Here is an 18,628-nt window from a genome sequence, read left to right as displayed (position 1 = left end):
CCCCGGCACCCCCCCGCTCACTCTTGAGGTGGAGGATGTGAGACGAATACTCCATGCCATATACCCCAGGAAAGCTACAGGCCCGGATGGCGTACCAGGGAAGATGCTCAAGGCATGTGCCAACCAACTAGCACAGGTTTTCACTGACATTTTCAATCTGTCACTGAAACAGGCCGTTATCCCAGCCTGCTTGAAATCTGCCACTATCATCCCGGTCCCCAAAAAGTCTCCCACAACCAGCCTTAATGACTTCCACCCCGTTGCACTCACCCCAGTCATCACCAAGTGCTTTGAGAAACTGGTTCTGAGACACATCAAAGCCTGTCTCCCCCCCACCCTGCACCCACACCAATTTGTATACCGGTCAAACAGATCCACCGAAGACATGACAGCCATCGCCCTCCACTCTGCGCTGAGTCATCTGGTGAAACCAGGGAGCTACGTCAGGATGCTCTTCATTGACTTCAGCTCAGCTTTCAATACAATAAAACCAGACATTCTGATCCCAAGGTTAGCCAACCTGGGGCTCCCATCATCCACCTGCCCTTGGATTAAAGACTTCCTGGTCAACCGACCCCAGCAGATGAAACTGGGTCCTCACTTCTCCTCTGCACACACCCTCAGCACCGGCTCCCCCCAGGGCTTTGTTCTGAGCCCACTTCTCTACTCACTTTACACATCCAACTGCAGTCCCGTCCACCCAGATAACATCATTGTCAAATTTGTTGATGACACAACAGTGGTGGGGCTGATAACGGGGGGCAACGAGGCAGCCTACAGAGATGAGGTCCTGAAACTTGGTGACTGGTGTACGTCAAACAACCTGGCACTAAACATCTCCAAGACTAAGGAACTCATCCTGGATTTCTGGCGGAACAGAGCCACCCCTGCCCCCCTGTACACAACAGCGAATGTGTGGAGCGAGTGGAGACATTCAAATTCCTTCGGGTCCAAATCGCTGCAGACTTCTCCTGGACAGTCAACACCTCAGCATTGGTCAAGAAGGCTTAGCAGAAGCTACACTTCTGGAAGGAACATCTTGACACCATCCACCGATCCACCATCGAGAGCCTGCTCCAGCTGCACAGAGACGGACAGGAAGAGGCTGCAGAGGGTGACCAACACAGCACAGAAAATCATGGCTGCCCTCTGCCTTCCATATCCACGATTCACAACTCCTGTTGCCTCACCAGAGCCAGAAACATTCTAAAAGACAATACTCACCCTGGCTTCCATCTCTTCAACCTGCTGCCTTCCGGCAGGCGTTTCATATCCATACTGGCCAGAACAAATAGACTCAGGGACAGCTTCTTCGCCAAAGCTGTCACCTTACTGAACTCAAACTCAAATCTGTACTAAGAGCTGACTTTTGCTCTGACTTATTTGCACTGACCACTGAACATCAGACATAACTTCCTCCGCACTCAATATGCTGCTACTGCACGAATGTTCATGCCATCTCTATCCATTACATGTGCAGTATTTTATTTTATATTCTATTTTATCTGTCTGTCTGTCTGTCTGTGTAATTTTACTATTAGGTGTTGTTCTATAGTATACTTTTATATTGTGAGGGCACATTGAAGGAGCTGCTTTTAAAATCTCATTGTACTGTGTAGAATGACAATAAAGGCTTTCGATTCTATTCTATTCTATACACTGTCTCACTAACTACTGAATAACTTGTAGTATAGCCGTGGCTCCCTCCACCCAGCTCAAATTCTTCTTCTTGCTGGCTGTGTCATACCAGAGGATAAAGGGATTCAGCATGTGATCTAGAGGCAGAAGGAAGTCCAGGCTATATCTGAATATTTAGCAGTCTGGATCTCTGCAATGTCATATACGGACAACTTGAGCTTGCCATTGAAGGTGTTTCTTCTGGACACCCTTTCGATTTGGATCTTGCTTTTTTTTTTTTTTTAAGTTTTACTTGCCGGCATGGTGGTGCAGTGGTTAGCATTGCCACCTCACAGCAAGCAGGTTCCGGGTTCGAGCCCCGGCTCGGGCACGGGATCTTTCTGTGTGGAGTTTGCATGTTCTCCCTGTTCCTGCGTGGGTTCTCTCTGGGTACTCCAGCTTCCTCCCACCTTCCAAAGACATGCAATTGAGGACTAGGCTGATTGAATACTCTAAATTGACCGTAGGTATGACTATGAGTGTGAATGGTTGTCTGTCTATATATGTTGGCCCTGTGATGGACTGGCAACCTGTCCAGGGTGAATCCCACCTCTTGCCCAAAAGCTGCTGGGATAGGCTCCAGCCCCCCCATGACCCTTAACAGGAATAAGTGGAAGAAAATGGATTGCACTACAGTGGATTGTTAATGTCATCAGGTGAACATGTCATGTTAATAGCACCTTTAGAAATGTATTGACTGAGAAAGACGCTGGGATAGGCTCCAGCCCCCCGTGATCCTTAATCAGGATAAGTGAAGAAAATGGATGGGTGGATGGAAAAGTTTTTTTTTTTTTTTTATTTAATTTTTTTCTACCCAGGCTGCACGGTGGTGCAGTGGTTAGCACTGTCGCCTCACAGCAAGAAGGTTCTGGGTTCGAGTCTTGGCTTGGGCACGGGATCTTGTGCCTGCGTGGGTTCTCTCTGGTACTCCGGCTTCTTCCCACCGTCCAAAGACATGCAATTTGGGGACTAGGCTAATTGGATACTCTAAATTGACCATAAGTATGAATGTGAGTATGAATGGTTGTTTGTCTCTATGTGTTGGCCCTGCGATGGACTGGTGACCTGTCCAGGATGAACCCCACCTCTCCCGTTGACGCTGGGATAGGCTCCAACCCCCCCTGCGACCCTTAATAGGAATAAGCGGAGGACAATGGATGGATGGATATATATATATATATATATATATATATATATATATATATATATATATATATATATATACATATGGATGGATATATATATATATATATATATATATATATATATATATATACATATGGATGGATATATATATATATATATATATATATATGGATATATATATATATATATATATATATATATATATATATATATATATATATATATATATATATATATATATATATGTATATCCATCCATCCATTGTCCTCCGCTTATTCCTATTAAGGGTCGCAGGGGGGGTTGGAGCCTATCCCAGCGTCAACGGGTGCGTCATATAGCGTCATATATATATATATATGTATACACACACACACACATGCATACATATGTGTGTGTGTGTGTGTGTGTGTGTGTGTGTATCTTAGCTGTTCTGTTGTGCTGTTCTGGATTGAGGTTTCAGGTGTTGTTTCTGGAATCAGCTGGAGCCATTCTCCCAGTTTGGGGAGCACCCACGTGCTCCTACTACCACATCTGTTCTAGCTGTTCTTTTAACTCCTGGTACTTCTCAGCCTCCTTGTGTTCCTACTTCCTGACGTTGGCATCAGGTGGTATCACCACATTTGTCACCACTGCCCTTTTCTGCAGTTTGTCCATCACTACTGTGTCCAGTTGGTTCACCAGTAGCTGTTTCTCAGTCTGGAAGCTGAAGTTCCACAGCACCATACCCGTGTTGTTCTCAACCACTTTTGGTGGCATGTCCCATTGGGATTTGGGTACTTCTATTCCATACTGCTATACTCTATTCCAAATGCCTCATCCATACTGGGTGCAGATATTTCTGCACACTATCCTCACCACTTGGTTGTGCCACTCAATGTATCCTACACACAGCATCTTACACCTCACCAATATGTGTTGGACTGTCTCAGCAGCATCCTTTCACAGTCTGCACCTTGGGTCTGATCTGGTGTGGTAGACCTTGGCCCTTGTGTTTAAGGCAATGATGAGTGCACCTGTGCTGTCTTTCAGTCCAGCATGTTCTACTTATTGGTAGGTGTTTTTGCTATCAGCCACTTCTTCAATCTGGCAGTTGTACTGTGTATACACACACACACACACACACACACACACACACACACACACACACACACACACACACACACACACACACACACACACATATATCTATATCTATATCCAGTGTTGGGGCTAACGCATTATTGCGTTATTAGTTACTGCCAAAAAAGTAAGTTTGGCAGTAACTAATAATCAAACGCATTATTTTTAAAATTCAATAACTCAGTTATAGTTACTAAACTTTCCGTTTATTCATTTATTTTACGTTATTTTACAATCTCGACTGAGCCACTGTGTTTACTGCCTGTGTCGGGGGGGGGGGGGCTTGGGGGACGTGCAAAAGACAGGAGGAGAGTGAGCTGCGCTGTGGGGGCGTGTTTTTTTTTATAAATGCAAGAACGTGCAAGACATCATGGCGGAACCTAGGGCGAGTTTCTTCAAGTGGAAGTACGCTCACTACTTCTCCTTCGTTGAGCAGAAGGAGAAAAATGTTTATGTTAAATGCAACTTATGTCTTGGAACTAAGACCCTCTCTGCGGCCGCAAACAGCAACTCTGATCTATTAAAGCATCTAGGCACGCAGCACGCGGCGGCGACAAAACTTGTTGCTAAAGCTAGCGGGTCAGGATCCGGCACAGATACCGACACAGATGTCACCTCACCCCGTTTACCTAAGTAACAGCGCCTGAGTTGTTCTTTTCAACGAGGGAGTGCTACTGCTAGCCAGGCTAAAGTGAATCAGTCAATCAATCACTTTGAAACATCTTAGTGTTTGTGTTTGTATAAATATAGACCATGTTGCTTAGCAGAGTTCAGTTCAGTGATGAAAATGCATGTCAACTAGTACAGAGCTTACAATGTTGACAGTTCTGAAGTTTTTTTTGGAACTAAATAGTTACTTTTCATAGTAATGCTTTACTTTTTGGTTTTAATAACTGAGTTAGTCACTGAGTTGCTTTTGAATTGCAGTAACTAGTAACTATAACTAATTACTGTTTTTCAGTAACTAGTACAACTGTCTATATCGATATCTATCTATATACACACGCACACATATATACACACATCTATATCTGTATATATCTATATCTATCTATCTATATCTATATCTATATATATATATATGTATATATATATTGCCACATACTGTGTCAAGGAAATGTAGACTGATATTTTTGCATATCTTTGCAAGGCAATTTCAGAAGATGCCTTAACTTTAAAGAAATGCCTCATCACGAAGTGAGATGACAATGCAGCAATCTTCAAAGGAATACTGTTTGTAAAACCGTAGTATAACAACTTTTCCTGTGGTCTTAATATATGTAGCATTTATGTGCGTGTCAAATTTGTTAACCATCATAATTGTCAGCAGAGGTTAAAAAAAGGACTGACACAAGAAAATGTTAACCATGATCAGTTTTTACTGTTAGTTCCTATAAATATTCATTTTAAAATACACTAATAAAATAGCTGTTACACTTTCATGACGTCATATATTAACAGCCTCCCAAAAATTGAGATACTTTTAAAACTTCAGGATCTGCAAACCTGAGCTGTAAAAAGAGCACAGGGGTCAACAAAAGGTTTTGTTACAGATGCTACACAGTAGCTGAGAGAAGACATACAGTTCCAGTTGTCCACAAGTCACCAATGCTTCATTACATTTCTGTATCAGTCCGAAAATGTGCTGCAATTGACAAGGCAAACCTTTCAAGAAATAGCCACGTTAATAAAATATTATTCATCCTGTAATTGAATTGAATTTTTGATTGAGTATTGTTGAAGGTCGGGGCTTTAAGTAAATGGGAGGGTCACTGTAATATGGCTTTATTATTTTATGGCTATGATAAAGGGTATTGGGTTGTCTATGTACATACATATATAAATATTTGTTTATATTTATCATAGCCATAAATGCCCAGTACCTGTTTCTATATTTATTTGCATAAAAAAGGAGTTATGTGGCACCAATTGAGATGTCATTAGACAATTATGGACGTGCGTAGCTTTGACTTGTGAGTTTTTATGTAAGTTGTACGCAGGATATCCGACTTTTTAAGTGCAGAAAAAAGATTTTCTTGAGAAAGAATCTTGATAAAGCAATCGTTTTTCTGTCCCTAAATTGTGCCTAAAAACAACAAAGTAAACATATTTAGGTACCAAATTCCTCTTTTATCCCATGCACATAAACTATATTTTGAGGTTCCACTGTAAAAAAGGTATCGCATGTTCCAAAGGGGGGGGGATAACTCCTAGCCAAACCCCCAAAAAGTACATTATTTCAGGTCACAGATTATTGTGTTTTGCATGCACATAAATGATATTTTATAGAGGAATAAAAACTCAAAGAAATAATTTCCCTACAAAACAATTTCATGTGCTTTTGCTACCAAATTCCAAGGAGTATATCTTTATGAAAAAGTATTCCTGTGAAAAAATAATTTTTGTGTATTTTTTTTTGTGCTAAATGTGTCCTATAGTTTGTTAAATACTGAGGCATAACTCGTTAGACAATACATGTTTAATACTGATTCCTTGATTTTACTCTTTGGGTGCAAAATGCCTTTTGGAATTTAACTGAGTGAGTCGTGGAAATTTAAGGTGCTTTTCTGGATTTGCACATTTTTGCATTGCTCTCATTGGTAGCTGTGGGTTTGAAATGCACAGATGCACAGAATGCCAGTTTCTCTGCTCAGCATCCCACACTTCAGAGCTAAGAACAAAGAATATCATGGCACACACACTCTCGCACACACTCACACACACAACTGTATTTATTCGTTTTAGTGGTTGAAGATGCAGCAGAAAGAATTGAAATAAAATATGGTGTCTTGAATGCTTGCTCATTATTAAATACGACTTATTGGTGATAAATTATAAAACATTTATCTTCTATTCTATCCTAACCCCTTTTTCCCTCATATGCTTGTTCACAATTCAGTATTAATGTACATCTTTTCACTGATTATCATTTCAAAGCCACACCGTGGGAGCTTGCTTTGTTACAATATTAAAATTCTACCCTATGTCCACCTGACATAATCTGACATACACATCTTTTTGAAAACCTTACAGCAAGGAGTTTTAACAGGGGGAGGTTGCATGAGGGTGGATCAAATCCCCCAAACCAGGTGCAGCTAATGCAGCAACAAGGACATATGCTGTATATGTGCCTTCATTTGGCTTCCCACTTGCAAACACAGAATAGTTGCATCTTTGCAGACATCCACAAGAGGCAACACAGGGAACTGAACCAGTGGCCCCCATGTTGGTAGGCAATGCAGCCTGCCCCAGTACCTGGGCACCATTTCTCAAACTATATTGAATCACATTTGTTTGTGTCGGAAAATCAGTTTGACTGAACTGAAGTTTTACTTGAAAGCTTTCAGGCTGGAGGCTATTTGAATTTCATGAAATTGCTCCTTTGTAACTTAGTGATTACCACCAAGTTCCTATTTCCATCAGGTACTTGGTTAGCACGAAGAAGCAGATTTACACTATGTCCACTGTCAGAATGATGATGGAGCAATTCAATGGAACTGTGGTGATGACAGCTCCATAGAGCTGCTGGCCTTCTGGCCAGGATTGATTTTGGGAGCAGCATAGCCTCTTGCCTCCTCACGAGTTAGCAGACATTTTGATCTGATTTTCCGACATTTTACATTAAAATCTGTCCACATTTTTTTTTTATATGGATTTACTCTTACTGGGGAACATTTATTGCACTTACAGACCCATCATGAGTTACTTGCTTGAGTAATGTTACTGTCATTCCATCTCTATCTGCTTTGTGGGGTGCTTAACCTCCCTCACCCCCAGTAAGAGGGAAAGAAAGACATTGCTCAACTGGAAGAAAAAAATACCGTAAAGACTCTAACACTGAGCTGAAATGAAACTCGTGTATATAAATCAGATAAATAAAATGGTTACAATACATTTTGATACAATGTCGCCAATAACTTTAAAGGAACATTTAGTTATCATTTACAGACCCTGGGATATCTGAAGGACAGCATTAAAAGTGATCCATCATACTTTTTCACTTGCCTTGATCGAAAGCAAACCTACCACATTGCTCCGACTTGCGTTAAGTGACATCTTACGGTTAAAACTCTAAACCTCCGCATAATCCTGTGTTCAAGATCAGCCAGTTTATATTCAAAACATATTAGATTTCTCCAGCACGTGTGAATTCACTCATTTTGTATGTCCCTCTGCGGACAAACATATTGGAAGCGGACTCACTTCATTTATTATAGTAATTGTACAATGAGACGGAGAGATTTTCCTAAGAGGTCAGCAGGGACTCAAAATGCATTTTAGGTTCTTCATATAATCAGCATGGCTCCATGATTTCATGAGCCTCCTCCCTGGAACAAGCAAGTACATTTCTCATTTTGATTGCAAAGTAGGAAGCTGTAACAGCCTCAACTGCATCTGTGAATGTCTATTCTCAGTTCAGTGGTATAAAAACAGTTAATAGGGTACTGATGATTGAAACACATCATCTACCTGTGCAGAATCTCATTAAATATAGATCTGGGACCAAAGGAGGTTTTGGGACTCTCAGTTTTCTGCTTAGGTCCGCATGTTTGTTTGCTTTTCTTACTGGTCTCATATTCCTTCATTGTGAACCAGAACTCTGAAGCAATCCCTCCATTGTCTGGTTCAGTTTGGGCTTTTGGTTTGCAGCAGCTTTGCATTAGCTAGAATTCTCTACCATAGTGCACGTAGCCAAGGTGTCGTCACTGTGGTAGGACAGTCAGTATGTTGGTGATGGTCCATTTTTGTCCAGTGCAGTCCTGAATGGCCAGTTGGAAATTGAACTCTGACTGTTTGCCCTTCACCAACTCCAGACAACGTTGAGACTCTGTATTCTGGATGGAGCCACCCTGAGAGAGAGAGAGAGCGAGCGAGAGAGAGAGAGAGAGAGACACACACACACACACACACACACACACACACACATACACACACAGGTGGGTTAATATGCACAGCTGCAGGTCATTTAATTAGACTACTGTAGTTTCCCTGTCAAACACTTGCTTGAATTAAAGACAAAGAAAAATGGATAACTCATTGTGATAGAACATGTGAAGAATGCCTCAGCCAGTTTGAGGCTGATTGAAACGAATACATGCCAGAGTGAATTGGATTTCCACCCAACAGCAATTGCGAGTTTTGTGCCTCCTGTTCAAACAAATTGTTCTTTTAAACATAAATAATTAATTAGACATGCAGCTCCACTCTGCTAAATACATTTTTTCCCAATGTTAGAACTTATTTGAGTGCATTCCCACACTTATTAAAGGACAAAAAAAATACATAAATATATACACACCCACACATATACTGTGCATATACTGTGTATATATAATATATATATAGTCTTGATGTGGTCTTGACCTCGCAAAGTCTTGATCTTGGTTTAGATTGTCTTGACTAGACTGAACTATCCACCGCCACCACTGCCATGAGTGAACATGTTTGAGTGTAATGGTGCTGATCCTATAGTCTGAACACCAAAACTGTACTACAGGACCAGGATGAAGCGGCAGTCCCTCACAACTGCCTCCATTTAATAAAAGACAAAAATACAACTTTATCAGATTACAATTTGAAAATTTGGGATGAATCACTTGAAGTGGCTGACACAAAAAAAATCAATGGGGCGGCATGGCTCTGTGGTCGTGTGGCCGTCTAGCAACCCGAAGGTCTCTGGGTCGATCCTCACTTCCCCTGGTGACCATGTCAAAGTATACTTGAGCAAGATACTGAACCCCTAATTGTTCTTGATGGCCCTACAACATACTGGCAACCCATCCAGAGTGTACCCCACCTCTCTCCAAATGTCAGCAGGGATAGGCTCCAGCCCCCCCCCCCCCCCGCCCCTTAATGGATAAGCGGTACAGAAAATCGACGGATGGATGATATATCAACATCATCATCTGTATTCTACTGTTATGCTGGACTCTAGCTGCTCCCTTATGATTTTATTAAGCCCGTTGTCTTTTGTACTGCAAAGTAGCATGTTCAGCCCTTGTCCTGGATTGGTGGCCTTGTTTCCAGTCTGCCCCCCTCCCTGATTGCTGTCTTTGTCCAGCCCTCTCCCCACGTGTCTGTTGGACTGATATTCTCCATTGCACTCCAATCAAGCTGCATCTGCCATCCACAACACTGGTTTAAAGGTGCAGCCAAGTGGCAGGCAGAACAGCTGTGATTTAAAGTGAGTGAGCCCACCTCTGTGTCTGCTGATGGTGTGTTCTAGTTTCAGGGGTTATTTGCATCTTGGCACTTTAACAAACAACTTTAACTTAAGTTATTATTCCTTTTTCCACTTTCACTAACAACTTGTACCTTAAGTTATTCTTGCTTGTTCAGTGATTTTTTTTTTACCCATTGTAGTTTGCATTTGAGGTTGTGCCAGGTGCTGCTTGCCATGTTTTTGTTTGGTTAGACAATGTCCCCTATTTCCCTATTTTGAGCCTCTTCATCTCCCCCGTCTTCCTGCCCGCTAAACAGAAATCAATTGGTTTTCATTTTATTTTGAAGGACATCTTGTTTCCGCTAGGCTAATTGGATACTCTAAATTGACCGTAGGTGTGACTGTGAGTGCGAATGGTTGTCTGTCTATATGTGTTGGCCCTGCGATGGACTGGTGACCTGTCCAGAGTGAACCGCTCGCCTGAAAGCTGCTGGGATAGGCTCCAGTCCCCCCCCCCCTTAACAGGATAAGCAGAAGAAAATGGATGGATGGATGGATTTTGTTTCCTGAAATGCAATTGGAGACGGGAGGATTGAGGAGACATGAGGCTTGCTGCAGGAACAAATTGAGGATACACGTCTATCTGTGATGTATCACACAACTGGAATATAGAATACTGTGCAGCTTAGTCACAGATTTCTCTTCAGACCCAGATACAGCCTAAGTGAGTATGTGCTGTCTCAGAAGCTTTGAGTTTGAACTGCTATCTTGCAGAATTGTTACATAGCCTATCATTAGAATTAACCACAGGACAAAACCCAATTAAACTGAATGACCATCAATAAAGAAAAGAAATTATGGGCAGAGCAGCAGCTATCAAAATATAAAATAAGGCTGCAGAAATGATATATCCTACACTGTAACAGCGACGTAAAGCCTCAATAGAGACAGCTAATGGATAAATGCAGGATGCTGGTACATTCAAAACACTTAATTTCAGAATTTTGAGGAGCAAACATGTTTCTTCATTTGGATCAGAATAACAGATTTTGACAACAATACTGCACAGAGAGGAAGTAAAACTTACACTGGGTGAAAAGACTTCTAGTTGTGACATCCCTCATGTTTAGGACTAGTCTCAATATTGTCAATCTTGACCCAAAGCCTTTGTTCAGGCTGATGATACACTGATAGAGGTGAGGGTCAAGACTTTCTCCTCTTAGCTTCCTGCACAGCATCACGAATCATGAAGAAATAATTTGTCTACCTTAAGCAGACATGAGGTGTGTCTCATTTACCAGTCACAAATATCTGTGATCCCTGTAGAAGCATTACAGAAGAGACATTAGAGCAGGGGTCCCCAAACCTTTTTCTGTGAGGGCCACATAACTTTTCCCTTCTCTGATGGGGGTCAGTTTGTAACAGAAAAAGTGTGACGATCGCAGGGGTGCCTAAACGTAAAAATGTATTGTTTTCCAGAAAGCCACTCTACCAAATAACCCTCTCTGGGTTCTTCACAGAAAAAAAGTCAGGAAATCTATAATGACACCACCAAATAACCCTCCCTGGGTTCTGGTCTAGGATTTTTTTCTGGGGGTTCCCAGATAGGGGCACGGACTGCAGAAAGGTGGAATAGAATGTCACGCTCTATGCATGTATGAATTAGTTACTGACTGACTGTGTTCACAACAAACGGCAATGCGAATTTTCGTGTCGCTTTATTCGCGAATGATGTGAATATAAACATATTGATCCAGCGATCAAATTTGCGCAAATAAAGCGACGTGAAAATTCGTGTCGCGTTTTGTGTGAACACACCTTAATAGTTAATAATGAAAATAGTTCATAGCTAGTTATCAATTTTATTATCAAATACAAATACACATGTATGGAAAAAAAAAATCAAAATGCGTCTCTGGTATTGTTCAGGGGGCCGGGCCAAATGTGGAGGCGGGCCGTATCCGGCCCGCGGGCCACAGTTTGGGGACCACTGCATTAGAGGATACAATAAAATACATATACTATGTAAACACATACGTAATGTTCTAATGTGTTGAAATTTGTACAAACCTGGTGGACGTCAGTGCTATAACACAACAACTTTGTTTGATACACTGCTTAAACTAAGTGTTATTTCCAAAACCAGATCTAATTTTTTCTTCCTTGCAACAACAACCACCCGCCAGTAGGGAGTGTAAAACCACTGGTAAACCTGCATCTTAACAAGAGTGCGTGCAGCCACTGTGCTCGGGGAATCTGATCGTCACTTGTTTATTTATTCATTTGACTGATGAGCATCCACTACCCTTTGTTCCTTGTTTCCTTCTTTTTAATAAGCTGTGCTAATTTTCTGTAAGCTTACTGATAAATTAAATATCAGTGAATTATGCCTTCTGGTTTATTTATCTTATGTTTCATTGGCCTCGTAAGCTGGGTTGTAAACATGTATTTACCACATGACTTTAACTATTATATATCAATTTATCATACAGTCTGATATGTTCTGTTTTAGCTAAGTGACACTGTAGTAACAGACAGGAAAAATATCATGCTGACAGCAGAAAACACCATGAGAGATACTCTGTTTTCCTTGGTCATCTGTTTAGCTGCTATTTGGGGAATAATCTTTTATTTCAGCAACCTGTCTAAGACAGTGTCTTTACAATCTGATTTTGGTTATATTAAGTCTGTATTCGATTGCTAATCGCATAAGAACTACTCCTTGAACTCCAGCTAAATATGTCAACATTATGCCTTTTCCCAATAAAACAGCTTAGGCATGTTATGTTGCAGTGTATTTAACTATTTACACTGTGCAAGTTTTTAATTGTTATTACACGGGTTTAGTAGATGTTTGACATATATTTTAATCTATTGCATTACTTTATTTCATAGGTATTGAAATGTCTTTCTAGTCTTCTTTCTGCAAATAACAAATTGAAGTGGACTGTTTTTGTGCAGTACCTGTGTGTATGTGCGTGTTAGTGTGTGTGCATGTTCGCTGTATTTTTTTCTAAAGAATGCCATTTGGAATAAGTCTTACTTGACTATGATTTAACATGAGCACCCACATCTCCATAATGCCTGTGTGTGTGTATACATATTCGTTTAATGATGAGCTGGCATCCAAAGCAGATCCTTAGTTATATGGCAACAATGGTAACATGCTTTAATGAGCTTGAATCCCAGGAGAGCAGACTGAATCTATTAGCGTCAAAGTGTATTTTACTTCTCCTTCAACAACACACACACAGACACACACACACACACACACACACACACACACACACACACACACACACACACACACAAATGATCAGTGGGAGCTCAGGGAGTGTTGGGTGTTTCTAAATCGTTTGAATCTTGCTTCTGTTCTCTGTTCTTTTTCAGATTCGTAGGCTACAGTACCAATCCAAAAAAAAAAAAAAAAAAAAAAAAAAAAAAAAAGCAGCGCTGTGTTCAGCAGTAACACAGTTCATGTCTTCCAAAGGCTTTCAACTCCTGGAACATATATTGATTCTCTCTGCTTGATTCTCTTGCACAGATGCCTCTGCATGGAGCAGTGTTCCCACGTATAAGGGAGCCGGTGTGTGAGCCATGTGTAGGTGTGACCAGTGCTAGAACATAGTGTCCTCACACATATTGTGTCACAGTAATACACACCATACACCATATGTACATGATCACACTCAAATAGACAAGGAGGGAAGGAAAACCAATCTAGCTCTGGGCTTTATTTTCCATGAGGCTAAACAACTACTGAGCTACGAGTGATTATCAAGTACACACAAATAGGCATCTTTAGCTCACAAAGGAGGTTTTCCACTCCTGCATCACTTTTTTGTCTCTCCAGAATGTTGAAATACCAGCCGCATATATTTAGCTTTAAGCTAATGCAGACTGACTCCGAATGACAGGAAAACTGTCCAAATAAGAGCATTTTGCTAAAGGGAAAATACATCTCCATGAGCTCAAGGCACCTATTTGAGAGTACCTGAAAGGCAAACATATTATTACTGTGCTGGAAAGGAAAGCACTACCAGGAGGATACAACCGTCTCCCAGTTTCAGTCTGGGATGCAGACACCCTCTCTACATTTCCTTTTTGATCAAGCTTGTAGTTAGGTCTGGCTTAGGCTGGCCCTTAGATATGCTGCTATAGGCTTAGACTGCTGAGGGATCTCCCATGGTACACTGGACTTCTCTCTCCTCCTCTCTGTCCTCCTGTAATCATTTGTGTTACTAACTCATCTTCTTCTCTGGAGCCTTTGTGCTTCCCCACTTCCCAGATCCCTGACTGATGCTGCAACTGAAGGAGGCGACAGACCTGAAGAGGCTCAAGCGACCATCCTTAACATCACCTGGTCAGGTCCCTGTCTGTCCATCAGTCTCTCCCTCTTTATCACTGCCTCTCTCTTTCCCTCTCTATATTTGTCTTTCTCCTTTGTCTCTGCCCCGCTCTCCTGCTCTCTTTCCCCCTAACCTGCCAAAGCAGAAGGCCGTCCCTGTTGAGCCTGGATCTGCTCAACATTCCAGCCTTTTAAAATGAAGGTTTTTGTCACCGCTGTTGCAGGATGTGCTTGCTGATGGAGAATTGTTGGGTGTAAATTCATTGAGGGAGTGAGGTACTAGACCTGCTCTACTTGTAAAGAGTCATGAGATAACCTTTGTTGTGATTTGGTGCTATACAAATAAAACTGACTTGACTTGAAATGTTGCTTTGCTCCAATAAATTTCATTATAAATCTTATGACAGTGTTTAGGAATATGGCAACTTTTTGAGATACGGGTCTGTAATGTCTATAATGGTCTACCTTTATAAAATTTTCTGAAAAAAGAAACCAGGCTGCCACTAAAGGGTTCAGGAATGCTGTCATGAAAAGATGCTCACAACATTCACAGTTGTTCTCACGTTAGAAATACAAGACAAGAGAACTGAAGTGTCTGTCAGGTTTCTCACCTCTGCACAGCTGAACATGATTTGATACTAAAGCTAGATTGTCAATTTTGGAACGTTTCTTTTTTTACACCCTTTATGTACCATTTGATTTTATAGACAAACCAAGAAAAACAAAACAAACAAAAAACAGTCAAGAAAAAAAAACAATAACTGTATGTACATACAGTATAATATACTAAAGACAACAAAAACCCAGGAAAACATAAAAAGAAGTATATACGTAAAAACTGTTTCCATATAATATAAATTTCCCAGCTACCTCTGGCTCTCATGCAGTCTTTCCATTGGTTTAGACTCTAAATACATTTTCTGATACCACTGCAAAACTGTAAGAGGTCCATCCGTAATCCAATTAAATAAAATACATTTTCTGGCCAAAATATCCACTTTCAAAATGAGGATGTTAAAGCTATTAAAAAACATATTCCTGTTTGGCAGATGCGGCATACATGGACCCTTTTTTTTTAACCTGGTGTCAATATTGCCATTTCATTCATTACTTTTGGAAAGTTTAAACATTGCTGTAAACTGTGTGGAGGTTAAGCTCTTAAGCTATTCAACCATATGATTTGCACAATTGATGGAGCATATTGGCCCATTTTATACTGTGCACTCTTCCTGTCTCTTCACGTGCACTGGGGACTTCAACACAGTGAAAGAAACATCTCTGAACACATACTTGTCCATGGTTGAGTAACACTCAGGCTAGTGAGAGAGTAGCTGTATTCACAGATGCTGCCATAATGTCATAGTGGAGTTCATTGACACCTCTTATTGTATCCTGTTCAGGGGAAGCAGTTTTTAAGATCCATTGAAGGATTCAATCTAGGCTTCATGCAGGAATGTAATCTTATTGTTCCCTTACCTTTGTTCTTGCAAAAAATAATGATAATAAAAAAAATCCAACATGAAAATCCTAATTCCATTAAAACCATACAAGGCAAAGTGATCTCATGGGATTGAGCATTAATAACAAATAACTTTTGAGAACATTTGCCATGCCATTTCTATTTTTCTGTTTTCTGTGTGTCAATAAATGCCCCATATAGAAGAGTGTGCGTGTCATGCACCTGTGCACTGATATCAGTAAGGACAATTGTTTCCTACATTAATGCAAAGTACAAACAATCTCATTTCACAGCCAAACAGTACACTTAAGTGTGTATCTGAAAAAAAATTGTACGAGAAATAGGCCATGCAGTAACAGAATCTTCAGTCATACTTGAACAGTTTAATTGTTTGAGGAAATTATTAACAATGTTGGAAACCCCAGGTGTCTCGCTAAATCAATGGGACTAAATGGCATGAAATGGCATGTGGAAAACACAAAATGTGTTATAATAGCACAACCAATGAGTGAAAAAATGGTGTGTTATATGCCTTTTTTATGCAAGGCCAGCCTGTATAAGAACAGCTGACTTCTGTGCTGTGTAACCAAAAGCCAAACACTAAAACAAGATTTCGCATTTTCATAAATATTGTAAATAACATTAAGTACCCTTCCATGTATGCCAGATAAAATGATTTCAAGCCATAAGGATGTAGTATAGTTGTATTTCCAGTGAAGATATGATTTAACCAGTAAATGTGAAACAAAAATAGGGTCTAGGGTTGAAAGACCCTTTCTAAATCCAGCTTGCTTTTCTCCAAGTATTCCTACAGACTCTACAAGTAGTTAGTCTCTCATCTACAACAGCAGTGAAGAGCTTCCTCAATGCCTTTATAATTTTCAGGATCATCTGTTGATCACATATTTTTATACACTTAGTTTTATCATTTCTAGACACCTGTGAATGGGAACTATGCCTGTTATCGATAACACATTAAAGAAAAGAATGAATCATGATAATCATGTAACATCACTGATGTTCAACATTTTTAAAGGCAATCCTTATGTATTCATCTATGATGTTATCTATCCAACTTGTTTTTTAATGTTCTATTCAAACGTTCATTTAAGAACCAAAATTCTCATCATCTGGTATACTGTTCTCAGTCAGTTTTTGACCAAGTTTCTTGAAAGATTCTTCAAAAGTTTAGTGGATACATTTCTTTCAAAAATATTGTCCAGCATTTAGAATCAAGCGATGCTTGCCAAAAGATCAAGCAAGACCACATTTTGGTTGTATATGCTTGACATACTCACTTTGACATTTGACCACCAAAATCTTTTCAGTTCATTCATGAGTCCCAGTGGACATGGCATAAATTTGAAGGACAAATAAATAGGCATGGACAAAAAAAACAAAAAAACAACTTCCACAGAAGAATTGCATACCAACCACTCAACATGGTCTTCCTGCTGTCAGGTCTCCACCTTCTGTGCAATCCTAAGTATTTGGAATTTTATCTTGTTCCACTGAAGCGGGTGAACAGGCAGCAGCCAAATCTGAGCAGGTGTATGTTCTTGATATTAATTATGATACGATGAAGTGAGGTGGCACGGTGGTGCAGTGGTTAGCACTGTCTTTCTGTGTGGAGTCTCCATGTTCTCCCTGTGGCTGTATGGGTTCTCTCCTGTTACTGCAGCTTCCTTCCACAGTCCAAAGACATCAAGAGGGGACGAGGTTATTTGGGTGGTCTAAATTGGTGTGGCTGTAAGTGTGAATGGTTGTCTATCTATATGTGTTGGCCCTGGGATGGACTGGCGACCTGTCCGGGATGAACCCCACAATTAAAACTGAATTTTGTACAAAATTAATTTAAGAGTGGTTGAGAGCACTTTTAATGTATGATCTTATCTTAAAAAAAAAGTAAAGTACAAAAGCAATTGGTTGTATGTCTTTAGCTGCAAAGCAATCAATGAATTGGCTTTTTTCATATGTGTGACCCCTGAGTGACTTCAACAAGTGCTTAAGAGTCTGCTCCACCACTTGCCTTCCCTGGATGGACACACGCACACGCACACGCACACACACACACACACACACACACACACACACACACACACACCTATGCCATCATATTTGGCATTTGTCCAGCACCTTGTCCTTAATTCAATAGTGATTTGTCATACTGCAGGATGCAGAGTTGGACAGCACAGTTGATTCCCTGCTATTAAGGCAGGACAGTAGTTAATCAGCATGGAAGCCAAAAAGCCTTCAGACAGTCAGTCAGCTGGTTAGCTGGCAATCTGTCAGCCAGATGCTCAATCTTCAACTCATTCACCTCAAAGGGTGAGCAAAAGCACAAAGAGCCCAGGGCACCAAGCATGTGGCGCTCATGCAATGCAATTCAGTGACATGTAATATTGACTTTCACATTCAGCCATCAGGCTGTAAAACTGCACACTGTGAACATTCACATGTCTGTTCTTAGCAATGGGCCATAATGGTGCAACAACATATTCTTATTTTTTCCTACTTCATGTAAATTTTTTTTGTATTTGTCTAATAGAAATTTTAATATTCATTTATTTTAGTTTTTGTTTTTCTTATTTCATATTTTTTCTTTTTAAATTTATTCTATCCTTTCCTCTTCTCTCTGTAAATGCTGCTGAAACTAGTTTCCCCAGTGTGGAATAAATAAAGTATTCTTATTCGATCTGTACAGAAGTGGAGCAG

The 18,628-nt window shown here is 40.5% G+C and overlaps 1 protein-coding gene across 3 annotated transcripts in view; it reads right to left on the bottom strand.

Annotated features, from left to right (window-relative positions):
• Positions 1 to 5,314: 5,314 nt before the first annotated feature.
• Positions 5,315 to 18,628, bottom strand: part of LOC147258400 (polypeptide N-acetylgalactosaminyltransferase 18-like) — a 196,271-nt gene continuing 182,957 nt past the window's right edge. For all 3 annotated transcript variants that reach the window (XM_086208252.1, XM_086208253.1, XM_086208254.1), the window contains one exon: positions 5,315 to 8,793. In XM_086208252.1, coding sequence (XP_086064378.1) covers positions 8,647 to 8,793 — 147 coding nt within the window. In that variant the 3' untranslated portion in view covers positions 5,315 to 8,646. The remainder of the gene's footprint in view (positions 8,794 to 18,628) is intronic.

The sequence above is a fragment of the Aulostomus chinensis genome, chromosome 7, assembly GCF_037954235.1.
Source record: "Aulostomus chinensis isolate RoL2024-O1b breed Wild chromosome 7, RoL_Achi_v1.0, whole genome shotgun sequence".
Classification (NCBI taxonomy): Eukaryota; Metazoa; Chordata; class Actinopteri; order Syngnathiformes; family Aulostomidae; genus Aulostomus; species Aulostomus chinensis.
This window is presented reverse-complemented; position numbering and strand designations above follow the sequence as displayed.